At 57.9% G+C, this 25,987-nt stretch overlaps 4 protein-coding genes across 5 annotated transcripts in view; 2 read left to right on the top strand and 2 right to left on the bottom strand.

The window, feature by feature from the left end:
* The window catches only part of LOC133342033 (uncharacterized), a 153,138-nt gene that overhangs the window by 26,129 nt on the left and 101,022 nt on the right, over positions 1 to 25,987 (top strand). The gene's annotated exons all lie outside the window — the stretch shown is intronic.
* Positions 1,273 to 8,429, bottom strand: LOC133342178 (transcriptional adapter 2-beta-like). 2 transcript variants are annotated; one of them, XM_061551147.1, is made up of 4 exons: positions 8,189 to 8,429; positions 6,539 to 6,909; positions 1,696 to 2,861; positions 1,273 to 1,561 (listed from the first exon to the last, which is right to left on the bottom strand). In XM_061551147.1, the coding sequence occupies exons 1-4, from the start codon at positions 8,385 to 8,387 to the stop codon at positions 1,333 to 1,335; spliced, it is 1,965 nt and encodes a 654-aa protein (XP_061407131.1). In that variant the 5' UTR covers positions 8,388 to 8,429; the 3' UTR covers positions 1,273 to 1,332. The 2 variants fall into 2 exon arrangements, with proteins under 2 accessions (XP_061407131.1, XP_061407138.1); XM_061551154.1 differs by having other exon boundaries at positions 1,419 to 2,861.
* On the top strand, positions 9,354 to 16,606 carry LOC133342074 (protein kintoun-like). The gene is made up of 6 exons (XM_061550999.1): positions 9,354 to 9,852; positions 11,210 to 11,307; positions 12,306 to 12,880; positions 13,736 to 13,839; positions 14,041 to 14,212; positions 14,632 to 16,606. The coding sequence occupies exons 1-6, from the start codon at positions 9,698 to 9,700 to the stop codon at positions 16,144 to 16,146; spliced, it is 2,619 nt and encodes an 872-aa protein (XP_061406983.1). The 5' UTR covers positions 9,354 to 9,697; the 3' UTR covers positions 16,147 to 16,606.
* On the bottom strand, positions 19,234 to 25,905 carry LOC133342918 (mitochondrial potassium channel-like). Its single transcript, XM_061552309.1, has 6 exons — positions 25,165 to 25,905; positions 24,961 to 25,127; positions 22,650 to 22,814; positions 21,268 to 21,462; positions 20,511 to 20,661; positions 19,234 to 20,152 (listed from the first exon to the last, which is right to left on the bottom strand). The coding sequence occupies exons 1-6, from the start codon at positions 25,439 to 25,441 to the stop codon at positions 19,590 to 19,592; spliced, it is 1,518 nt and encodes a 505-aa protein (XP_061408293.1). The 5' UTR covers positions 25,442 to 25,905; the 3' UTR covers positions 19,234 to 19,589.

Here is a 25,987-nt window from a genome sequence, read left to right as displayed (position 1 = left end):
AACTAGCCTGGCACAAGCGCTGTGGTGGAATTGCCGCCAGTGGAGAATTGCAGTTGAATATTGTGTCCGTGTGTTGACATTGAACACTCAACAATATCTAACCAGAAGAAGAGTCTGCTGAAACATCTAAATCATTCCTTTATTCTTATTAGCTGTACAAAAACCTCTTATTTTACATAACATGTTATTTCTCTGCGTCTAAGTGTGCACGTGTGTCGATCTTTGTATAAGCAGTGGGGAACGGCGCAGTCATTAGCGCACCGCACTCCAATCAAGGTTTGCGAGAGTTCGATACCCGGTGACATCAGAACCAATCTACCCCCGAGGTCGACTCAGCCTTGAAAGTAGTACCCGAGTGTGGTGTGTAGTAAACATTTCGGAGGAGACAAACGTAGCAGACCCGGGCATGGTGCTGGTCACACCACCCACACTCCTCGTGTGTGCCGCACCGCCATGCCTTTGCCCAGTGCTCCTCGCTAAGAGCACTTGCCCCAGAAGCCTGTGTGGGCTACGTGGGGGATCTTTGTCTCGTGTACTTGCGCACACGGTAATAACACAGAGCCAACTCTCCCACCTGCTTTAAAAACAATCGAGCGAAGGTCACAAGCGATGCACAATCAAATAGCCGTGTCGGTGGCGGAGAGAGTATGAGAGGGTGGCCGGGAAGGTGACCTGGACGTTGCCAATCAAAACCGGTCACCAGTAGGGGACGGTCACGTGCGTCAAGGCCCCGTAGTGGACGTAGTGCAGGCTCCCAGCTCTCTCTCTCGCCTCTCTTATCGGTGTGCTGTGATCAAGTGTCGTTTCCCGGGAACGTCACCTACGATATATATTTAAGGCCACAATAGGGTTGTTCGTGACTAAGTAGTCGAGATTTGGTTACGGGTAAAAAAATAAAATAAAACTTTGACCTCTTGTGATAATCGTCAAGCTGTCTCTGACTGTGAACGGGAGTCGTTGTTTCAGGGTCACAGGTATCTATGTACAGAGTTCGATATTTAAATAAATATTCTGGCAGGAAATTAACCATTTCAACAAAACGTTAACGAGCGAAATGATACTCGCCATCACGCAAGGCCAATTTTGCAAAACGGACGATATGCGGAAATTCTACATTCCTATGATGCACGTAAAGCGGTGCTCATTTTTTTGCCCCCCCCCCCCCCAGGGAGGGATGATGGGACGTGTGTAACATAGTTAACGATTACAAATTTGTAAGTAGATAACACGCTTTAGAGTAATTTGTGATTTGCAACGTGAACGTGAGGGAAATCCATGGGTAGCGACGGTAGTAAACAGTGACCTCCATGGTCAGTTACTGAGAAGCAAGAATTATGAATGACGGATCGGTCTCCTCTCACACGTGTCTCGCGCGAGAGCAGATGTCTCTCTGCGGCGCTCGGTAGATCGCTCTGGGTCTCGGGGAGGTCTCCAGCGGGAAGATTTGGAGACTCGCGTTGACCAGAACTCGGCAGGATGAGGAGGCCTTGAGTGGCCTGAACGCGACGACCACCACGGCTGAGACGTTGAGGCACGGGGGATGCGGAGATGCGGGGGGACACTGGGTAGAGGGGGGGGGGGCAAGGAGTTTGGGACAATTGTTTAAAATGCGTCCATCTCACGCCCTCGCGAGCGAGGGGGTCGTGTGCACCCTCTTCTCACGCCGCCCCCCCCAAACCCTCGTGCCCGACTTACAGCACCTCCCTGCCCCCCGCCCCTCCGACCCAGCCGCTGCGGCCGAGGAACCCCATGAGTTTCTTCCTCACGGCTTTCTCCAGCAGCATCGGCAACGCTCCTTGTCCCAGTGGCACTGCTCCCTGTGAGCGGCCCTTGCCCTGCTGCTGCTGCTGCTGCTGACCCAGCACCTGCTGCTGCGCCTGCTGCTGCTGCTGCTGCTGCAGCCTGCGCGCGTGCCTGTGCGTGGAGCTCTGCAGCACAGCGATGGTCTTGGCGGTGACATACCGCGCCGGCGACAGGTTCATAGAGGAGCACAGCGCCGACTCGCGTTCCGACAGAGCTCGGGCGTAACCACAAGCATCCTCCGCCTCCGCGTCGGCCGCCGCTGCGTCCGCTCGCTCGCGCCCATTGTGCCCGCTGGTGCCCGACCCGGCGCCCTGCTGCTGCTGCTGCGCCTGTCCGAAGCGGCGCTTGTTCCGGCGCAGCGCCGCAAAGTCGTCGAGTCGGCGCACCCCGCTGCGGGCACGCGCACGCTGCAGCTCGCGCACGCGCTCCCGCAGGCAACGCTCGCGCCGTGCGCCCTCCAGCAGCTCCACAAACTCCCGCGCCGGCACGAGGCGGCACAGCGGCCGCAGCTTGTGCAGCAGCTCCTTCTCCTCCTTGGCCATCTTGCGCTTGGCTGGCGGCTCCTGAGACGCCGACGCCGCTTGGGTCCCGCCGCCCGAGGCCGCCGTGGGAGGGCTGGCGCCGGCGCCCTGGGCGGTGGTGGCGGCGTAGGCGGCCTGCAGCGCGCACGGCCGCCCGAAGAAGGCCTGCACCAGGCCGTACTCGCGCGCCGCCGCCTTGCGCAGCTCGCGCTGGTGCAGCGCGCGGACGTAGGCACACACCACCGCCATCTTCAGCTCCAGCTCCAGCAGCTGTGCGCCGTCGTGGTGATCGAGGGCTGCTGCTGACGACGAGGATGAGGAGGAGCGGGCCGCCTCCGTGACGAGCGCCACCTCGTCGGGCTCAAAGGAGGGCAGCTCCGACACGGGCGTCTCGGCGTGCGGGAGGAACTCCATCTCAAAGTCGTCGCGCAGCGGCATGTACCCCAGCGTCTGCTGCTCCTCCGCGGAGATGGGGGGCACCGGCGGCGGCGGAGGGGAGCTTGAGCCACCGCCCCCACGGTCCACGGGGGGCTCAGGCTGCGGGGACACGCACAAGGAGACATCGTCGTCATTGTCGTTGTACCTGTGTGTGTCTATGGGTCCCTGTGTGTGTCTGTCGGTCCCTGTGTGAGTCGATGGGTCCCTGTGTGTGTCTGTCGGTCCCTGTGTGAGTCTATGTGTCTCTGTGTGAGTCTATGGGTACCTGTGTGTGTCTGTCGGTCCCTGAGTGAATCTATGGGTCTCTGTGTGAGTCTATGGGTCTCTGTGTGAGTCTATGGGTCTCTGTGTGAGTCTATGGGTCTCTGTGTGAGTCTATGGATCTCTGTGTGAATCTATGGGTCTCTGTGTGAGTCTATGGGTCTCTGTGTGAGTCTATGGGTCTCTGTGTGAGTCTATGGGTCTCTGTGTGAGTCTATGGGTCTCTGTGTGAGTCTTTGGGTCTCTGTGTGAGTCTATGGGTCTCTGTGTGAGTCTATGGGTCTCTGTGTGAGTCTATGGGTCTCTGTGTGAGTCTATGGGTCTCTGTGTGAGTCTATGGGTCTCTGTGTGAGTCTATGGGTCCCTGTGTGAGTCTATGGGTCCTGTGTGAGTCTATGGGTCTCTGTGTGAGTCTATGAGTACCTGTCTGTGTCTGTCGGTCCCTGTGTGAGTCTAAGGGTCCCTGTGTGAGTCTATGGTCTCTGTGCGAGTCTATGGGTCCCTGTGTGAGTCTATGGGTCTCTGTGCGAGTGTGTGGATCTCTGTGCGAGTGTGTGGATCTCTGTGTGAGTCTATGGGTCTCCTGTGTGAGTCTATGGGTCCCTGTGTGATCTATGGGTCTCTGTGTGAGTCTATGAGTACCTGTCTGTGGTCTGTCGGTCCCTGTGTGAGTCTAAGGGTCCCTGTGTGAGTCTATGAGTACCTGTGCGAGTCTATGGGTCTCTGTGCGAGTGTGTGGATCTCTGTGGCGCGTGTGTGGATCTCTGTGCGAGTGTGTGGCTCTCTGTGCGAGTGTGTGGATCTCTGTGTGAGTCATGGGTCTCTGTGTGAGTCTATGGGTCCCTGTGTGAGTCTATGGGTCTCTGTGTGAGTCTATGAGTACCTGTCCTGTGTCTGTCGGTCCCTGTGTGAGTCTAAGGGTCCCTGTGTGAGTCTATGAGTACCTGTGCGAGTCTATGGGTCCTGTGCAGAGTGTGTGGATTCTTGGCGAGTGTGTGGATCTCTGTGCGAGTGTGGGTCTCTGTGTGAGTCTATGGGTCTCTGTGTGAGTCTATGGGTCTCTGTGTGAGTCTATGGGTCTCTGTGTGAGTCTATGGGTCTCTGTGTGAGTATGGGTCTCTGTGTGAGTCTATGGGTCTGTGTGAGTCTATGGTCTCTGTGTGAGTCTATGGGTCTCTGTGGAGTGTGTGGTCTCTGTGTGAGTGTGGGTCTCTGTGTGAGTCTATGGGTCTCTGTGTGAGTCTATGGGTCTCTGTGTGAGTCTATGGGTCTCTGTGTGAGTCTATGGGTCTCTGTGTGAGTCTATGGGTCTCTGTGTGAGTCTATGGGTCTGTGTGAGTCTATGGGTCTCTGTGTGAGTCTATGGGTCTCTGTGTGAGTCTATGGGTCTCTGTGTGAGTCTATGGGTCTCTGTGTGAGTCTATGGGTCTCTGTGTGAGTCTATGGGTCTCTGTGTGAGTCTATGGGTCTCTGTGTGAGTCTATGGGTCTCTGTGTGAGTCTATGGGTCTCTGTGTGAGTCTATGGGTCTCTGTGTGAGTCTATGGGTCTCTGTGTGAGTCTATGGGTCTCTGTGTGAGTCTATGGGTCTCTGTGTGAGTCTATGGGTCTCTGTGTGAGTCTATGGGTCTCTGTGTGAGTCTATGGTCTCTGTGTGAGTCTATGGGTCTCTGTGTGAGTCTATGGGTCTCTGTGTGAGTCTATGGGTCTCTGTGTGAGTCTATGGGTCTCTGTGTGAGTCTATGGGTCTCTGTGTGAGTCTATGGGTTCTCTGTGTGAGTCTATGGGTCTCTGTGTGAGTGTGGTCTCTGTGTGAGTCTATGGGTCTCTGTGTGAGTCTATGGGTCTCTGTGTGAGTCTATGGGTCTCTGTGTGAGTCTATGGGTCTCTGTGTGAGTCTATGGGTCTCTGTGTGAGTCTATGGGTCTCTGTGTGAGTCTATGGGTCTCTGTGTGAGTCTATGGGTCTCTGTGTGAGTCTATGGTCTCTGTGTGAGTCTATGGGTCTCTGTGTGAGTCTATGGTCTCTGGTGAGTCTATGGGTCTCTGTGTGAGTCTATGGGTCTCTGTGTGAGTCTATGGGTCTCTGTGTGAGTCTATGGATCTCTGTGTGAGTCTATGGGTCTCTGTGTCGAGTTATGGGACTCTGTGTGAGTCTATGGATCTCTGTGTGAGTCTATGGATCTCTGGTGAGTCTCTGGGTCTCTGTGCGCGTCTATGGTCTCTGTGTGAGTCTATGGGTCTCTGTGTGAGTCTATGGTCTCTGTGTGAGTCTATGGGTCTCTGTGTGAGTCTATGGTCTCTGTGTGAGTCTATGGATCTCTGTGTGAGTATATGGGTCTCTGTGTGAGTCTAGGTCTCTGTGTGAGTCTATGGGTCTCTGTGTGAGTCCTATGGGTCTCTGTGTGAGTCTATGGGTCTCTGTCGTGAGTCTATGGATCTCTGTGTGAGTCTATGGGTCTCTGTGTGAGTCTATGGATCTCTGTGTGAGTCTATGGGTCTCTGTGTGAGTCTATGGGATCTCTGGTGAGTCTATGGGTCTATGGGTCTCTGTGTGAGTCTATGGGTCTCTGTGTGAGTGGTCTCTGTGTGAGTCTATGGGTCTCTGTGTGAGTCTATGGGTCTCTGTGTGAGTCTATGGGTCTCTGTGTGAGTCTATGGTCTCTGTGTGAGTCTATGGGTCTCTGTGTGAGTCTATGGGTCTCTGTGTGAGTCTATGGGTCTCTGTGTGAGTCTATGGGTCTCTGTGTGAGTCTATGGGTCTCTGTGTGAGTCTATGGGTCTCTGTGTGAGTCTATGGTCTCTGTGTGAGTCTATGGGTCTCTGTGTGAGTCTATGGGTCTCTGTGTGAGTCTATGGGTCTCTGTGTGAGTCTATGGGTCTCTGTGTGAGTCTATGGGTCTCTGTGTGAGTCTATGGGTCTCTGTGTGAGTCTATGGGTCTCTGTGTGAGTCTATGGGTCTCTGTGTGAGTCTATGGGTCTCTGTGAGTCTATGGGTCTCTGTGAGTCTAGAGGTCTCTGTGTGAGTCTATGGGTCTCTGTGTGAGTCTAGTGTGGATCTCTGTGTGAGGTCTATGGGTCCCTGTGTGAGTCTATGGCTCTCGGTGTGAGTCTATGGGATCTCTGTGTGAGTCTAGGATCTCTGTGGAGTCTATGGATCTCTGTGTGAGTCTATGGATCTCTGTGTGAGTATATGGATCCTATGTGTGAGTTATGGTCTCTGTGTGAGTCTATGGATCTCTGTGTGAGTTCTCGGGATCCTCTGTGTGAGTCTATGGCTCTGTGGCGAGTGGTGGATCTTCTGTGTGAGTCTATGGGTCCCTGTGTGAGTCTAGGGGTCTCTGTGTAGTCTATGGGTCTCTGTCGCGAGTGTGTGGATCTCTGTGTGGAGTCTATGGGTCCCTGTGTGAGTCTATGGATCTCTGTGTGAGTCTATGGGTCTCTGTGCGAGTGTGTGGATCTCTGTGTGAGTCTATGGGTCCCTGCGTGAGGCGGTGCCGCCGCGGCTCCACCCACCGCAGTGTGGTCGGTCACACGGTTGGGGGAGACCTCCGGCACGCAAGCCCTCCCCACGCTGCCGTACACGTAGGCCGCCATGAAGTGGCGCGCCACGTCCGCGGGCGAGCGGGCGCCGGGCCCTCCGCCCGACGCGGCCCCCGCCGGGGTCCCTCCTCCCCCGCTGCCTCCTCCTCCGCCGCCCACGCCGGGCCCGGGGCCCCCTCCCCCGCCCGTGCCGGTGGGGCCCCCCATCGCGGAGCACCAGGCGGCGTTGACGTGGGCCCCCACGTCGGCCCAGTTGCCCAGCCCGTGCTGCTCCACGGCCTCCAGCAGCTGCTGCTCCTCGAGGCACGACCAGGGTGGGGCGCGGGGGCCTGGGGCACCGGGGTCTAAGCACATGGAGGGAGGGAGGAGGGGGTGCAATAGGAGATCGTGAGAGGCGGCGGCGGATTGGAGAGGCCTTGATCCAGCAGTGGGTAGACCATAGCTGAGGATGCAGTGACAAATGGCTGTCAGAGGAAAACAATCTCGCGACTTTTATCGGACGAGAGGACACAAGATTTAGGAGCGTTTCCACGTGTGTGTGTTATGGATCCCTACATCAGTTCACTGTTCAATAACATAACATTGTGTCTTGACAGGAAACCAGGTTTAAGAAAATATACGCAAAACCCCAATCGTCTCCACGTGTAAATACAAATGTTTCAATCCACCAGCCTATTGGCTTAGACATTGGTCTCATCAGCAGTAAGGCTGGTGTTTTATTTTGTGCTTGTTTACCCTGGAAGACCTCACCGAGTCCCAAGACTATTTCAGGAGGGTGGTGCCGAATTGTGATTACTGCTGTGTGTAATCCCAGTGAGTAATTCAAACAAGGGCGCCGAGGTGGTGAGACGTTAACCATCTCGCCTGGTGTAAAAGATGTCGTGGGTTCGATCCCGACCCTCAAACCTGCTGTATATTCGGAGTGTGCATGTTCTCCACGTGGTCGCGTGGATTTTTATTCGGGTCCTCCGGTTTATTTCCGTCAACATTTAGAAACATGCCTTTAGAGTATTTGGCTGCTATGCATTTCCACTGGATAAGCCACTTCATTGGGCTATCATTTGTGGCCAGATAGCTTCTGAAAATATCTACTGTATATAGCTCAGTGGGCCTTACCTGCTAAAAAATGTAAATGCCGCTCCATGTAAACTTTGGGGCCCCGCTCAACACAACATCGCACACAGACTCATCATGTGATTCCAAATACACGCCAAAAATCATTGTACGAGTCTACTGTGTGCAACGTAGCAGCAATCATCAACACCCCGGGTCGCAATTATTTTATTCTGAGACCTGCATAGGTAACTTATAATTACCTCGTGAATTGTCCAGTGACAGGATTATTTATTGGCATCTCCTGTACCAGCGTACAGGACTGAACTATGCTTAAGTGACGATATCCAAGTCTGACATTTTGACATCAGAAACGTCTTCAGCGACACCTAGCGACTTGTTTTGGTTCTTTCGGCCACTCGCCGCTTTTAAGAAGTTGGCAGCACTGGGCGACTCTCCTCACCCTCCCGCGCCCCGAGCCCGGGCCGGGTCCCCTCGCCAAACAGGCGGCCGACTCGCTCAGGCAAGACGGGGGGGTAGGGGGGGAGACGCGGTGCGAGTAGGCCTCACCGTCAAAAAGTGGGAAGGTGCCCGCGTCCTCCAGCCTGAAGGCGTGACCGCGGCGGTGCGTGCCCAGCTCGGCCCCGGACGCGAAGCACTCGAGGCAGAGCTCGATGTCGGGGCAGTCGGCGCAGCGAACGCGCACCGCGGTCGCGTCCGCCAGGCAGTTCACGCAGTACTTGCGCTTGGGCGCCATCGCGTCCGCCATCTTAGCGCGGCGCCAGCGGCGGCAGCGCCACTTCCGGGTTGCACCGAATCCGGCGCGCGCAGCCGCCAGCAGCGCAACGGAACCCTGGGGGGGGGGGCACAGGGGTGGGGGGGGGATGGGGGGGGCATAGGGGGGGCGAGGGGGATAGGGGGTGGATGGGGGGGGGGATAGGGGGGGGATGGGGGGGCGAGGGGGGGGGGGCATGGGGGGGGCGAGAGGGCTGGGGGGGCGAGGGGGATTGGGGGGGATGGGGGGGGCGAGGGGGATGGGGGGGCTAGGTGGATGGGGGGGCGGGGGGGGATGGGGGGGCGGGGGGGATGGGGGGGCGGGGGGGGATGGGGGGGGATGGGGGGGGCGGGGGGGATGGGGGGGGCGGGGGGGATGGGGGGGGCGGGGGGGATGGGGGGGGCGGGGGGGATGGGGGGGGCGGGGGGATGGGGGCATGGGGGGGATGGGGGGGCGGGCGGGGATGGGGGGGGCGGGGGGATGGGGGGGGGCGATGGGGGGGGGGGCGAGGGGGATGGGGGGATGGGGGCGGGGGGGATGGGGGGGCGGGGGGGGATGGGGGGGGCGGGGGGGATGGGGGGCATGGGGGGGAATGGGGGGGCGGGGGGGGATGGGGGGGGGCGAGGGGGATGGGGGGGATGGGGCGGGGGGATGTAGGGGCGGGGGGGATGGGGGGGGCGGGGGGGCATGGGGGGGGGATGGGGGGGGGCGAGGGGGATGGGGGGGATGGGGGGCGGGGGGGATGGGGGGGCGGGGGGGGATGGGGGGGGCGGGGGGGATGGGGGGCATGGGGGGGAATGGGGGGGCGGGGGGGATGGGGGGGGGCGAGGGGGATGGGGGCGGGGGGGATGTAGGGGCGGGGGGGGATGGGGGGGGCGGGGGAGCATGGGGGGGGGGGATGGGGGGGGGCGAGGGGGATGGGGGGCGGGGGGCGAGGGGGGTGGGGGGGGCGAGGGGGACCCGCTCTGCACCGCCACCTGGTGACGCGTCGCGACGCCTGCGGTTACCGGGGCAACGGGACGCGCGGCCTGGGGTGGTGGAGAGGCCACGAGACGGGACCCCCAGAGACCCCCAGAGACCCCCACAGACCCCCAACACGTGGACAGGGACCAGGAGAGACCCCCACAGACCGATAGAACTGCCAAGGTGGGATCAGGGAAACTAAGGAACCCCCCCCCATATACCCCGAAGAGGCATCCCCTTCGATCCCTCAGACAGGATCAGGTGACCCTTGTAGAGCCCGGGGTAGTCTCAGGGGACCAAGCGAGAACTCTGGGACCCCCTGGGGGCGAGAGCCGAGGGTCATGGGGGACGCGGCGGGGCCGTGGGGCCGCGTGGAGGCGCTGGGGGTGACGCGGGAGGAGGCGGCGCGACTCGGCCGCGCCATGCGGGACCCCGAGTTCCGCGACCTCCTCATGGAGCACGCCAGGGAGCTGCAGGAGCCGGCCACGCGGGCACGGTCAGTACCAACATCATCCTCCTCATCATCGTCAACATCATCATCACCGTCATCATTCACATCATCACCGTCATCGACATTATTATCATGAACATCCACATCATCGACGTGTTTATCATCGTCATCCACATCGTCACCATCATCATAGTTGACATATCCAACATCATCATCATTATCAGCCTCCAACAAGCACGCGCGGGACCGGTGTGTACTAACTCACGGTGTGTACATGTGTTGAGTACTCACTGTGTGTACTCACTCACGGTGTGTACTCACTCACGGTGTGTGCATGTGGTGTGTACTCACTCACGGTGTGTACACACTCGCGGTGTGTACTCACTTGCGGTGTGTACACGCGGTGTGTACTCACTGACGGTGTGTACTCACTCACGGTGTGTACTCACACACGGTGAGTACTCACTCGCGGTGTGTACACGTGGTGTGTACTCACTCGCGGTGAGTACTCACGGTGTGTACTCACTCGCGGTGTGTACTCACTCACGGTGTGTACTCACGGTGTGTACTCACTCACGGTGTGTACTCACTCACGGTGTGTGCATGTGGTGTGTACTCACTCACGGTGTGTACACACTCGCGGTGTGTACTCACTCGCGGTGTGTACACGCGGTGTGTACTCACTGACGGTGTGTACTCACTCACGGTGTGTACTCACTCGCGGTGTGTACTCACTCGCGGTGTGTACACGCGGTGTGTACTCACTGACGGTGTGTACTCACTCACGGTGTGTACTCACACACGGTGAGTACTCACTCACGGTGTGTACTCACACACGGTGAGTACTCACTCGCGGTGTGTACACGTGGTGTGTACTCACTCGCGGTGAGTACTGACGGTGTGTACTCACTCGCGGTGAGTACTCGCGGTGTGTACTCACTCACGGTGTGTACTCACGGTGTGTACTCACTCACGGTGTGTACTCACTCACGGTGAGTACTCACGGTGTGTACTCACTCACGGTGTGTACTCACTCACGGTGAGTACTCACTCACGGTGTGTACTCACGGTGAGTACTCACGGTGTGTACTCACTCACGGTGTGTACTCACTCACGGTGTGTACTCACTCACGGTGAGTACTCACTCACGGTGTGTACTCACTCACGGTGTGTACTCACTCGCGGTGTGTACTCACTCGCGGTGTGTACTCACTCACGGTGTGTACTCACTCACGGTGAGTACTCACTCACGGTGTGTACTCACTCACGGTGTGTACACGTGGTGAGTACATGTGGTGTGTACTCTCACGGTGTGTACTCTCACGGTGTGTGCATGTGGTGTGTACTCGTGGTGTGTACTCGTGGTGTGTGACATTGTGGGCTGCGTGCGTTGTCTCTGTAGCTACGAGCAGGAGATGGCCGAGCTGGAGAGGGAGAGGGGGATGGACGTCACCTTCCTGCACATCTCCCCAGGCTACGTCCTCAAGGGCTTCATACGAGGTGCCCCCCGCAACCCACCGGCCCCCCCACACGCACCCGGGTACTCACACCGAGACGTATAAACTCACACCGAGACTCATACTCACACCGAGACCCACAGACTCACACAGAGACCCATAGACTCACACAGAGACCCATAGACTCACACAGAGACCCATAGACTCCCCGGGACCTATAGACTCACACCGAGACCCATAGACTCCCCGGGACGTATAAACTCACACCGTGACTCATAGACTCGCAGAGACCTATAGACTCACACCGAGACCCATAGACTCGCAGAGACCTATAGACTCACACCGAGACCCATAGACTCGCAGAGACCTATAGACTCACACCGAGACCAATTGACTCACAGAAAGACCCATGCTTACAGAGAGACCCATACACCGAGACCCATAAACTCACTGAGACCCATAGACTCACATCGGGACCGATTGACTGACACCGAGACACATAGACTCACACAGAGATCCATATATAATCCACAGAGAGACCCAAGACTCAAAGATTCACAGAGATTCCAATACTGTACAGTACTCACATAGCAACCCATAGTTACACACGTAATATATCTGCTTGCATAGAGACACATACTCGGATAGAGACCCATAGCCTCACAGACTCACATAGTGACTCCATGACTACCGCTATTAACTAAGTTAAATAAATGTGGTCTTGAGATGCGGTTGTTTTTGGGTCAGGCCCCGTGTTGGTACGAGCTTCGTGGCAACATCCTTGTGTCGTTCACCCTCCACCGCCCGACGACGTCGTTACGGTCACACAAATATTATGATTATGTACACGCGTGATCAATGTATCGATCAGATTCTGACCAGCACAGCTCCTCTTCCTCACCGGCGGTGGAGGTGACTGGAAACTCCTCACGGGGAACTCAACATCAGCAAAGTGCGAGCGACGTGCGGCTGAAATCTTCGCTCAAACCGGGAGCTCACTCGTAGTTCGTGATTGTGCTGTGCTCTTGCTGTCTTTCACAGGAGATGGTGCAGCAGCATCAGGAGGGAGCCACGGTGGCGAGAGAGGTGGCACTGGCACTGCCACCGGCACCGCCGCCACCACCACCAAGGCCTTCATCAACGTGTGCTGGGTGGACACTGGGCTGGAGCCGCCCTCCGCGGAGCACTCGCCGGCCCGGCCCGGCGGCGTCATGTGGCGGCTGCCGCACGCGGTGCTGCCGCCGGCGCGGCGCGACGTGGACGGGCGCGGCGCGCCGTGCGCCGTGCACGACGTGGCCTTCCACCGCGACGCCGCCGCCCTCGCCACGGGCCCCGACCCGCGGCTGCGCGCGCTGCTGGACGACACCGCGGCCACCGCCGTGGAGGACGCGCTCGGGGTGCGGTTCGTGAGCCGGCACGACCGCGGCGGCGGTGGCGGCGGTGTCGCCGGCGGCGCCGCAGCGAGGACCGGCGTGGTGCGGCGCATCAAGGCGACGTACAAGGGAACGCCGCCGCTGCGCTCCCCGGTGCTGCGTAAACCAAGGGCCGGAGCTGGAGAGGGGGCAGCGGCGGCGGCGGAGACGGACGGCGGCTTTCCCTTCCCGCCAGGACTCGAGGTGCCGCCGCCGTGTTCTTATTTTGCTTCGTCGTGGAGGTCGCGGGTCTGCGCTTCCTGCTGCTGTTCTGCGGGCCTGTCCTAGGTCGTCGTCTGTGTGCGCACTCCAGTCCTCCCGCTCTCCTCCATCTTCTCCTGTTCCTCCTTCTCCTCCTCCCCCCACTTCTCCTCCTCCACCCACTCCCTCCACTCCTCCCTCCCTCCCTCCTCGTGTCTTCTTTCTGAACCAAGTGTAGCAATGAGATTCGCGATGTTTCGCTTGAAACTGCGTCAAACATCATCAGGACAAGAGCCGGAGAGTCAGAATAACGACCCAGGATCCACGTCTTTTGACCTGAAGCTGCTTGGCGCAGTTTCATCGAAACGCCGCGTATCTATTTTGCTAAATTTGGCCGTAGGAAGAATTGTTCTCGGACTCACCGCTCAGTGAGCTGTAACTGGCCAAGTCGTTAAACGTCAACATATAATTTGCTTGGCCGTGTCGGGCGGTGGAGGGTTCCACGACACAAATATGACCCAGGTCCGTGGTTGATGCCCTGCGGAGGATGTGGGCGGAGGCGTAGAATGCATCCGTTGAATTTGCTTCTCAAAGTAATCGTATTACTTTCCAAGCCGTGTTAGCGGTGACGTAGGGGCGCCGAGTGAGCGACCCTCGGCGAGTGAGGAGCAGCTCACGATGGAAGCAACGAGCGTCGTGACGGTTCATTCATCTCTCTGCCGGCTCGGTTAACGTCATCAAAACCCAAGCGTTGTCATCAAGTCTCGTGTCTTTGGTGGCAAGAGACCCTGAGAGTTGGGGTCACACTCCCCCCCCCGCCCCTGCTGACCTCTCTCTCTACCGCCCTCTCTCCTACAGATGCCGTACCCGTACTCAGGCGCCACCACCACCACCAACACCACCACCACCAGCGTCCTCAGCACCGGCACAACCGCAACCAAGATTCACGGCAACCGCAACAGGTATGGGTAGTGACGCATCGGGGCACATCGGTGGCGTGTTCGCAGCTCGTTGCAGAAGTTCACGGTTCGAATCTCGGAAATAAGTGGCAAGTGGAGTAGTCGGAGCTCGACTTCCTGCTGCTGTCGCCTTGAAACGATGGGGACGGCGTCGGAGGGGCGCGGAGACAGCGAACGCAACGGAGAGTTTTGTTTTCCACCCAGGAGACGCGACGGAGGTGGAGGTGGTGGAGCGGGAGGCGGAGTCCCGGACTCGAGTTCGTGTGCCAGCGAGTCCCCTGCCGTTACGCAGGGGCAGCCCGCCGCAAAGGATTGTGGGAAAGCTGCAGGGGGGCTGCAGTACACCGTGACGCGCAGAACGTACTCCGACATGCAGGTGCGTGCGTAAGGGGTGTGGGTCCGTGTGTGTGTGGGGGTGTATATGGCGTCTACGTGTGTGCCTGCCTGTGTGTGTGCGTGTGTGTTGGAGCCGTGGTACAGTTGTTAGCATCCTGTACTACGAACCCGGCGACGCGAGTTCAATTCCAGTTCACGGCCTACGTGGGCGACCGATATCTCAACTGATCCCGGGTCTCCATAAAGGTCGACTCGGACGTAAACGGGTGCCTGCTGCCGAGTATTGAACATCAGCACTGGGGAGACAAAGGCGGCCGGGCGTGGTGCGAGCCACGCACCCCCTCGCGGCTGCTCCACGCCCGCCTTCGTAGCTGTTGCTCGCTCACAGTACCTTTCCCCAACAGTCCGCGTGGGCTACGCGGGTGACCTTTGCACGTGGTGCGCCTGGCGCGTGTGCAGGACTTTGCGGTGGATGCCGCCCCACGGAGCGCAGCTGCCGCGCACGAGCTGGTGGTGCGCATCGACCTGGCCGGGGCGTGCGCACGCTGCCTGGCGCAGCCCGGCACCGCCATGCGTCTCGAGGTCGGCCACACGGCCATGGAGCTCACGCTGTCGCATGCCAAGCACCCTGAGCAGCAAGAGCATGAGCCGTGCGCACACCTGATCGTGCCGCTGCCGCTGCCGGTTGTGGCCGGCGGGGGGCACGCCAAGCTCAACCGCGACGCCAACACCCTGACCGTCACCGTGGAGACGCTCGCCAGGAAAAACGCCCTGTCGGCCGGGCGGCGCGAGCGTAGTGGCACACCGCTCGTGCGAGAGGTGGGGCAGGTGGACGCACAGGGCAGTCAAGCAGACAGACAACAACCGGACACTCAAGCAGACGGGCAACAACCGGACACTCAATCGGATGGGCAACAACCGGACACTCAATCAGACAGACAACAACCGGACACTCAATCGGATGGGCAACAACCGGACACTCAATCAGACAGACAACAACCGGACACTCAATCGGATGGGCAACAACCGGACACTCAATCAAACGGACAACACTCGGACACTCAAGCAGACAGGCAACAACCGGACAGTCAAGCAGACAGACAACAACCAGACACTCAAGCAGATAAACAACAACCGGACACTCAAGCAGATAGACAACAACCGGACACTCAAGCAGATAGACAACAACCGGACACTCAAGCAGACAATCAACAACTGGACACTCAAGCAGACAGACAACAACCGGACACTCAAGCAGACAGACAACAACCGGACACTCAAGCAGACAGGCAACAACCAGACACTCAAGCAGACAGACAACAACCGGACACTCAAGCAGACAGGCAACAACCAGACAGTCACCCAGACGGACAACAATCTGACACTCAAGCAGACAATCAACAACTGGACACTCAAGCAGACAGACAACAACCGGACACTCAAGCAGACAGGCAACAACCAGACACTCAAGTAGACAGACAACAACCGGACACTCAAGCAGACAGGCAACAACCAGACAGTCACCCAGACGGACAACAATCTGACACTCAAGCAGACGGACAACAATCTGACACTCATGCAGACGGACAACAATCTGACACTCAAGCAAACGGACAACAATCCGACACTCAAGCAGACGGACAACAACCGGACAGTCACCCAGACGGACAACAATCTGACACTCAAGCAGACGGACAACAACGGGACAGTCACCCAGATGGACAACAACCGGACAGTCACCCAGACGGACAACAATCCGACACTCAAGCAAAACAACGAGATACTCAACCAGAGCAACTGGCCACTGCACCGGATATGAACAACAATTGGACACTCAACCACGTGAGCAATCAGAGAAACAAACAGACACTCAACCAGAACATGGCAAGCCAGATGAGCAACCACCAGACACTCAACCAGATGAACAACAACCAGACACAAAGTCAGAACACCCAGACACTCAAGAAGAACTAGACACTCAACCAGATGAGCAACAACCAGACACAAAGTCAGAACACCCAGACACTCAAGAAGAACTAGACACTCAACCAAAAAAACAAATGGACACTCAACCAGATGGACAACCAGGCACTCAACCAAAACAACTCCCCACTCAACCAGATGGACAACCGCAGACTCCACCCGATGAGCGAGGGGGTGACGACGGTGGTGCCCATGGGTTCGAGATACTGAGCAGCGACCCCAGCGACCATGTGACTCGCTGTCCAATCCAATTCCAGAACGACCTGCTGTTTGAGCTGGACTGAGAGGGCCAGCACTCCCCTGCGTGGAGTTTGTGTGTTGTCCCCCTGTCCTGCATGGGCTTCTTCCGGGATAACAACCCCCCCCCACACAAGTGGAACTAGTATTCATATTCTTAGGTTTTTTTCCGGTAAAGTCACGTAGGTAAAAAATTGTAATTAATAAAAGTAAAATAAAATGAAATAAAATCACGACGTTTCGGAGGCAACACAAGCTTCCGTCTTCAGGTGGAACCGTCACAGCACGATAGCTGTATCAAGTGAGAGAAATTTCAAGAAACAGTATTTGTATATATACTGGTTGAGGGTGGGAGGAGCCAAGGTAGGCGCTGAATATTATTTTTTTGAGGTTCGGTGCGACTGAAGCACGCTGTTAGGAATGAGCCTTTGTTGTGTAAACTAGGTGCGGATGAACTAGCATTGGTGAAATAGAATCACAACCCAATGTTGGAATATCAGCTGCACATCACTCAATTGGGATCACACAGCAGCAGCCGCTGCATCGTGCCCACCCCCTCCCCCAGGTCTTGAGACTCAGTGGGGCTTTTTAAATCCTTTATATTAAGTTCACTTGCTTGCTTGCTTGCGCGCTTACGACCGTGCAAATCTTTCGGTCGTTTTTTAACCCACTTACCGTGATCCAATCGAGCTGACATTTTGCACACAGACTCGTTGTGCGTGACAATTTATTATCGTGAAAATTTTTCCAAAATTTTACACTTTTTAGGAAAAAATAAATTATATTTAATTACCAATTGCTTAGTGGTGGCAGGCAATCATCTGACCCATAGGTGGCAGCCATCTCAAGCCAGAGGACGAGAGGACTCTAGCCGCCACGCATATAAAGGATTTATAGTGAAAAACTTTGTTTTTACGGGTTAATTTTTCTATTTACTATTTTCATCCTACCAGGTGAGGCCCACAAATGATCGCTCTACAAAGCAGCTTATATCATTGCGTGGGGATTTCTAGCAGCCAAAGACTTGTACAGCAGTGTTACGCAAACTTGATTTAGCCCGTGGACCACTCAGCCTAATGCAAACATTTCCACGGGTCACCCAGCTCCCCACCCCTGGTGACAAAACGCATTCACTCGTCTCTAAATACTCGTACAGGGGCTCCTCATTCAGACGCTGTCTTTCCGACAGACCTGTTCCTCACCTGAGGACGGCTGCTTGCGTTGTGGCCGAAACGTCGTGAGAATTATTAAATTTTTATTATTTTATTATTTCCCTTCTACGTGACTTTACCGAAAGAACCAAGAAGAACGGATTCCTCTACTTACGAACGAGTTGGGTTCCAGAGGTCTGTTCGTAAGTCGATTTGTTTGTAAGTTCAACAACATTACTCTTGTCGATTCCAAAAATCTGAAACGGCATGTACACTAAACACGGGGAATAGCTGTAAAAGTTGAATAACCTGTAGATCATCATTGGACCTCCTTTGCCAGTACCAAAATATAATAGGGGTTTTCCCCTTTTTTCTGGCAACAAAGCTGAAACCTTTTTACAAGGATTCATGTATGCATTAACCACAATACTTTGCAGGCAAATTGAAACAAAAAACACACATTGATAATATTATATGCATTGTCCTTGAAATTGATTGGTCCACACCAAGGGATGGCTTTCTTACGAGCCTCGACCCAATTGGGTCTGCAAGTATTGTGGTTAATGCAGTAACACGAATCCTCGTAAAAAGGTTTCAGTTTTGTTGCCAGAAAAAGGAGAAAACCCTATTATTATAATCTGTAGATGTAGATGCTACTGGTTTTTCATGTTCTGCAGATGTAGATGCCATCACAGCTATCTATTGCGCGGTGGTTGAACTTGCGACTTTCGGTCGGAACAGGCGACTGGACATACGCACAGGTTTGTTCGTTTCTCTGAAAGTTCTTAAGTCGAATGTTCCGAAGTAGAGGAGTCCCTGTGATACAAAATGATTCATATTACCGGAACATAAAAAAAAAATGTCAACGCAGCGAAAAGTTTTTTTTTTTTTAAGGGGTGGCATTTAGATCTTAGGGTTAGGGTAGTTTGATCAGGACAATTTACCTAACTTAATTTTATAAATTAAATATCACAAGTAAAATCTAAATTAACGTCTTAAACTAAGGGTGTAAAAACGTAGTCGTTACTCGAGGATCAACCTTCGTTTGCATCAGAGTTCCACGAACTACCTGGAGGACTGTCACGGACCACCGGGGGGGTCATGGGGACCGCACCCTGAGAACCACTAATCGAGACGCAGGTTCCTCACTGATGCACAAACTAGCATCATAATAAACTAATAGAAGTGTCTCTCAATGTCGCGCACTCAAGATCCCTCGCCCAGCTGCCCACATCTCCTCACTCCTGCATACACTGGCCCACACCGGCCCCCATCACCACCACGATCATTTTTCTCATGACCAAATCTCCCGCAATGTGTCCAATCGCAACAGAACAGAGAAGCTAAGCAGGTTTGAGCCTGGTTACCGATTGGGTCACCACAACCACTACACCACCACCACTCATCACGACCGCCGCCACCACCAATTATCAGAAACACCATCGCACCACCAACATCACCACCACCACGTGACGTGGTTTATTTATTGACAGCTCCAGCACCGGGAAGGTTTGTCAGTAGTTTCCAGGGTTTCCCACGTGGGTCTCCTCGATAACTCGCAACTGCAGCAGCTGCCTCTGCACTTTAATCATCGCATATCATATCGCTAAATCACAACGTAACCAATCGCAGCAGCAGCAAGGTGTCACAAGCGGACGGAGGCACAACCGGGAGGGAGCGATGTGAGTGACTGGCACGAGCGATTATTCATCCATTAAAGTTGCTTCTCGCACTCAACGATGCATGTCCCAACCTTGCGAGCATGTGTATGTATGCGTGTTACATGTGTGTCTAAAGTGTTTGCAAGGTGGCACAGTAGGGAGCACAGTTGATGCATCTACCAGTCATCTCAGCACAACCCGTGGCACTTGGGTCTGTCCTATGACTTACCAGCAGCGAGCCTTTCACACTTCACGTGACGGCCTCGAGGTACACCTAGCCTGGCACAAGCGCCATGGTAAATTCACCGCCAATTAACGGTGAACATTTGCTGCCGTGTGCACAATTGTGTGTTGCACATACTCCCTTGCCCCCCGACCGGCGCCATCACCCCCCCCGCGCGACCACCGCGGCCACAGCAGCCGCCCCCACCGCCAGCGCCACCCCGGCCCACGCCAGCCGGTCGACGCGGCGCGCCAGCCGCTCCTCCGTGTCCCACAGGGCGCCCAGCACCGCCACCTCGCGCTCAATCTCCTCCTCCTCCTCGGCGGTCCCCTCCCGCAGAGCGCCGGTCCCTTCCGGCCAAGCGCCGCCGTCCGCCGGTTCCGGGCCGCGCTCCGTCCCCGCCGGTTCCGCCGCCGTTTGGTCGCTCTCGCCGCTCTCGCCGCTCCCCTCGACTTGCGCCGTGGGCCCCGCGTGGCCGGCGGCGGCGGAGCCGCGGGCGAGCCGGCGCAGCTCGCGCACCCCACCCGCCAGCTCGGAGAGCCGCCGGTCCGAGCGCTCCGCCGCCTCCCGCAGCGGCGCCAGCCACGCGGGCATCCCGCCGGCCACACCGTCGTCGCCGCCGTCGTCGCTGCCAACGCCGCCGCCAACGCTCGGCGCCGGCTCCGCGGATCCGGGTGTCGGTGCCAGCAGCTGCGGCTGCTGCTGGGTCCTGGTGGTGCTGGCGGCTGGGAAAAGACGGGAGATGCTAGACGTGGCGCCAGTGCAGGGAGAAGGGGCGGCTCGCGCTAGTGTGAGACGCGTGAGAGATAGACGCATGAGACAGGGAGAAAGACAAAGATCCCCTGTGTAGCCTTAACAGACTGTTGAGGCAAGTGCTGTGAGTAGCACCGATGAAGGTTGAGGTGACACAAGAGGAGGTGGTGTGGCCAGAACCACGCCCATTTGCCTGTTTCCCCACTATACACCGCACCAGGGGATGGCCCTAGACTATTTCACTGACACGCGCATACGGTAGAGAGCGACACACGAGGGAGAGCGACACGTGCACACCACGGGGGAGAGTGGCGCGTGTGTGGGGCGCACCAAGCAGCAGCGTGCGGAGCTGCGTCACGGCGCCTGCGAGCTGCGCCTGCTGCTGCGCGTGCGCCGCCGCCTGCTCCCGGAGCGCATCCTGCAACGACTCGGGGCCGCCCCGTGCCTCCCCCACGAGCTGGCGCAGCTCGGCCAGGCGGACCTACGGGGGGGGGGGGGGGGCGGTTAGAGCGCTGCGCTACGAATCCGGCGACCCGAGTTCGACTCCCGCTCACGGCCAACACCAGTCCTAATTATCTAAACCGGACCTCCCCCAGGTTGACTGAGCCTCAAATGAGTACCCGGTGTGATGTGTAAACATCGCCATGAGGGAGACAAAGGTGGCTGGGCGTAGTGTAGGCCACCCGCTGCCTCGTCCGTTCAGGCTATATGGGGGATCTTTGTCTTTGGTGTGGAGAGTGGGCGAGAGCACCCTTACCATTGCGGCGGCGACGAAGATGATGGAGCCGCGTGTGGGGTGCATGGGACTCGCACACAGGGCGCACGAAGGGGATCACGACGACGACGACGACATCACGATGGTAATGACGATGGTAATGACGATGGTAATGACGATGGTAATGACGATGGTAATGACGAAGGCCGTACGGGAGAAGTGATGGGATTCCCACAGGACACGTAGGATTCATGTGGGACATGGGGACAACAATGACGATGACCATGATGGGGGGACACAAGTTGACACAGCAAAGCAAACCCCCACATGTCCCCCATGCCCCGCACACCCCCCCCCCCCCCCGCCGCTTGCCCGGTTGATGTACGTGGAGCCCGCGACGCCGACCAGGGCCCCCACGATGGAGCCGATGAGCGACCAGTTCTTGGTGCGCTCGGTGCGAGCGCGCTCCTTCTCGTGGCTCTCGCGCACGCCCGCCGAGAACGCGGAGAACGCGTCGCGCTCCGCGTGGGCGCAGCGCACGTGGTTGGCGCGCACCACGCGCTCCTCCTGCGGAGAAAACACGGGGGGGGCATGGTGAGACAACTGGAGACGGGGAGACACAGGGAGACAAACGGGGAGACAAACGGGGGACACGGAGTGCATGTAGCACGCTCACACCACGCGCTCCTCCTGCGGAGACACGGGGAAGACAAGGAGGGAGACACGGGGAAGACAAGGAGGGAGACACGGGGAGACACGGGGAGACACGGGGAGACAATCGGAAACACGCAGTGCATGTAGCCTACGCGCACCATGTGCTCGTGCGGAGACACGGGGCAGACACGGGGGCGGGGGAACATAGTGAGACATGGTGGGGGGCATAGGAAGACAAACGGAGACACGCCACACAGTGCATGTAGCCCGCTTACAATACGCGCTCCTCCTGCGCAGACACGGGGAATACAGAGGGGGGGCATGGGGAGAGACGTAGAGACACAGTGAGACACGGTAGGGGCATAGGGAGACATGGGGGAGACATGGGCGGTGGGGATGGGGAGACATGGGGAGACACGGTGGCTGGGGGAGGCTTGGGGAAATACAGGGAGACATGGTGAGACATGGTGAGACACGGTGAGACACAGGGAGACACAGGGAGACACGGTGATACACGGGGAGGCACGGTGAGACACGGTGAGACACGGGGAGACACGGGGAGACACGGTGAGACACCGGGAGACACGCAGTGCATGAAGCCCGCTCGCATCGTGCACTCCTCCTGTGGAGACACAAGGAGGATATGAGACGCAGCAAATGGCACGCAGTCATACGCGACAAGCACACACGGAACGCACGGGACCATGGTTTAAGAGACATACAGGACACAAGCTGATGATCAAGTAGACACCGCACATGTCCCACATGTGTCTCCGTCTCCCCCATTCCCCATCTCCCCTTGACCCCCTGTCCCCCTGTCCCTTGATCCCCTGTCCCCCTGTCCCTTGACCCCCTGTCCCCCGTCCCCATCCACCCCTGTCCCGTGTCCCCGTGTCTCCGTCTCCCCCATTCCCCATCTCTCCCTGCCCCGTGTCACCCTGTCCCTTGACCCCCTGTCCCCGTCCTCCCCTGTCCCGTGTCCCCGTCTCCCCCATTCCACATCTCCCCCTGCCCCATGTCCTCCTGTCCCTTGACCCCCTGTCCCCCTGTCCCTTGACCCCCGTCCCTGTCCACCCCTGTCCCGTGTCCCCGTGTCTCACCTGCAGGAGGCGGTGCTCCTCAGTAGCGAGCTCCAGGTACCTGGCGTCGTCTCTCTCCACTCGCTCCAGCCGGTCCCTGGCCTGGCGCAGCTGAACCTGGAGCGCGTCCACCTGGGCCTGGGCCTGGCGCACGGCCCCGCGTGCCGCTAGGAACACCCCCTCCGCCTGGGGGATGGCCACAGCCACGACATCACGACATAGGATCACTGAGCTTGGGCAAATTGTTGGCGCCGGTTCTGAGCGCCTTCTCCCAAGCACTTGTCTCGTTTCCCCATGGCTCCGTTGGGAAACCACCACCTCCAGAACTGCTACCACCACCACCTCCAGAACTGCCACCACCAACCACCACAACCAGAACTGCTCCCACCACCACCACCAACCACAACCAGAACTGCCACCACCAACCACCACAACCAGAACTGCTCCCACCACCACCACAACTGCTACCACCACTACCACCACAATTGCTACTACCACCACCGGAACTGCTCCCACCACCACCACCACCTCCAGAACTGCCACCACCAACCACCACAACCAGAACTGCTCCCACCACCACCACAACTGCTACCACCCGCCACGACCACCACCACCACTAAAACTGCGACCACCACCACCACCAGCACCACCACTATCACCAAAATTGCTACCACCGCCACCAGAACTTCTATCACCATCACCGCCACTGCTGCCACCACCACAATACCACCACCTCCTGTGCAGCAGCAATGACCTGCGACTGTTGGTTCCACGACACAATACCACGACAGTGCTTCAGCACCCATGGTCCTCTAGAACTCCAGCACACGTGGTCCCACAGTACTCTGGCACTCCAGTATCCTGTGGTACCATGGTCCTCTAGAACTCCAGCACACGTGGTCCCACAGTACTCTGACACTCCAGTACCCGTGGTACCATGGTCCTCTAGAACTCCAGCACACGTGGTCCCACAGTACTCTGGCACTCCAGTATCCGTGGTACCATGGTCCTCTAGAACTCCAGCACACGTGGTCCCAAAGTATTCTGGAACTGCAGCATCCGTGGTACCATGGTCCTCTAGAACTCCAGCACACGTGGTCCCACAGTACTCTGGCACTGCAGTATCCGTGGTACCATTTCTCTAGTACTCCAGCACACGTGGTCCCACAGTACTCTGACACTCCAGTATCCTGTGGAACCATGGTCCTCTAGAACTCCAGCACACGTGGTCCCACATCACTCTGACACTCCAGTACCCGTGGTACCATAGTCCTCTAGAACTCCAGCACACGTGGTCCCACAGTACTCTGACACTCCAGTATCCTGTGGTACCATGGTCCTCTAGTACTCCAGCACACGTGGTCCCACATCACTCTGACACTCCAGTATCCTGTGGTACCATAGTCTTCTAGAACTCCAGCACACGTGGTCCCACAGCACTCTGACACTCCAGTATCCTGTGGTACCATGGTCCTCTAGAACTCCAGCACACGTGGTCCCACAGCACTCTTGACACTGCAGTATCCTGTGGTACCATGGTCCTCTAGTACTCCAGCACACGTGGTCCCACAGCACTCTGACACTCCAGTATCCTGTGGTACCATGGTCCTCTAGAACTCCAGCACACGTGGTCCCACAGCACTCTTGACACTGCAGTATCCTGTGGTACCATGGTCCTCTAGAACTCCAGCACACGTGGTTCCACAGTACTGACTCCAGTATCCGTGGTACCATGGTCCTCTAGAACTCCAGCACACGTGGTCCCACAGTACTCTGACACTGCAGTATCCTGTGGTACCATGGCCCTCTAGTACTCCAGCACACGTGGTCCCACATCACTCTGACACTCCAGTATCCTGTGGTACCATAGTCTTCTAGAACTCCAGCACACGTGGTCCCACAGCACTCTGACACTCCAGTATCCTGTGGTACCATGGTCCTCTAGAACTCCAGCACACGTGGTCCCACAGCACTCTTGACACTGCAGTATCCTGTGGAACCATGGTCCTCTAGAACTCCAGCACACGTGGTCCCACATCACTCTGACACTCCAGTATCCTGCGGAACCATGGTCCTCTAGTACTCCAGCACACGTGGTCCCACAGTACTCTGACACTCCAGTATCCTGTGGTACCATGGTCCTCTAGAACTCCAGCACACGTGGTCCCACATCACTCTGGCACTCCAGGACCCGTGGTACCGTAGCTCTAGTACTCCAGCACACGTGGTCCCACAGTACTCTGACACTCCAGTATCCGTGGTCCCATGGTCCTCTAGTACACAAGCCCCCGTGGTCCCCACCCTTGTTGACTCCTCCAGGGGTCGTGGGTACCTGCGTCACTTTGCTCTGCGCGTCTCGTAGTTCCGTGAGGCCCACCACCTCCTCGTAGCGGCTCCACCACTGGCGCCCGGCGCGGGCGGCGCGCTGCGTGGCCACGCGGAGCCCCGCGCTCAAAGTGGCCACCAGGTCGGACACGAGATCCGGGCCCCCGGGAACAGCTGGCCCCCCAGGAACAGCTGGTCCCCCGGGAACAGCCGGCCCCCCCGGGAACAGCCGGCCCCCCGGGAACAGCCGGTCCCCCGGGAACAGCTGGTCCCCCGGGAACAGCTGGCCCCCCAGGAACAGCTGGCCCCCCAGGAACAGCTGGTCCCCCGGGAACAGCTGACCCCCCGGGAGCAGCTGGTCCCCCAGGAACAGCCGGTCCCCCGGGAACAGCCGGGCCACGGGGAACAGCGGAACTGGAACCCGTGCGGAGACGCCTCAGGCCCGGGTGCCACGGACCCGGCGTGACTCGGCCCCGGCATGAGAACATGGCGTGCACTGCCCGGTAGCCCCGAGTCGCGAGGAGGGCGAGTTCGAGGCGAGGTTCAAGGGCAGCTGCGGTCCCCTGAGCGCCCTGGGCGCCACCCGCAGACGCCGGTCGACTTCGTCTCAAGGCCTTGAGTTTGACCGCTGAAAATCTCCCCGCTCCTCACCCCCAGAGTCTCAGGTTTGACTCCCTTCCCTGGGGGTTCCTGAGTCGAATGATGCCTTGAGTCGACCCCCGAGTCCCAGGGGGTTGAGTCACAGACCCCCACGGGTCCCGGGGTTCGATCGCCGGAGACGACGACGACTCGGCTCCTCCAGTCCAAGGGGGTTTGAGTCCCACCGGCAAACTTCGAATGCCTCGGTCCGTACCCCCCGTGACCCCCCGGAGCCCCTTGATCTCGCCGCCTCGGTCCGTACCCCCCGTGACCCCCCGGAGCCCCTTGATCTCGCCGCCTGGGTCCGTACCCCCGTGACCCCCCGGAGCCCCTTGATCTCGCCGCCTGGGTCCGTACCCCCGTGACCCCCCGGAGCCCCTTGATCTCGCCGCCTG

The sequence above is a fragment of the Lethenteron reissneri genome, chromosome 2 (genome assembly GCF_015708825.2).
Source record: "Lethenteron reissneri isolate LAM-NWPU_2019-01 chromosome 2, ASM1570882v1, whole genome shotgun sequence".
NCBI lineage: Eukaryota > Metazoa > Chordata > Hyperoartia > Petromyzontiformes > Petromyzontidae > Lethenteron > Lethenteron reissneri.
Note: the sequence above shows the minus strand (reverse complement) of the source record. Positions and strands in the feature narration are given on the sequence as shown.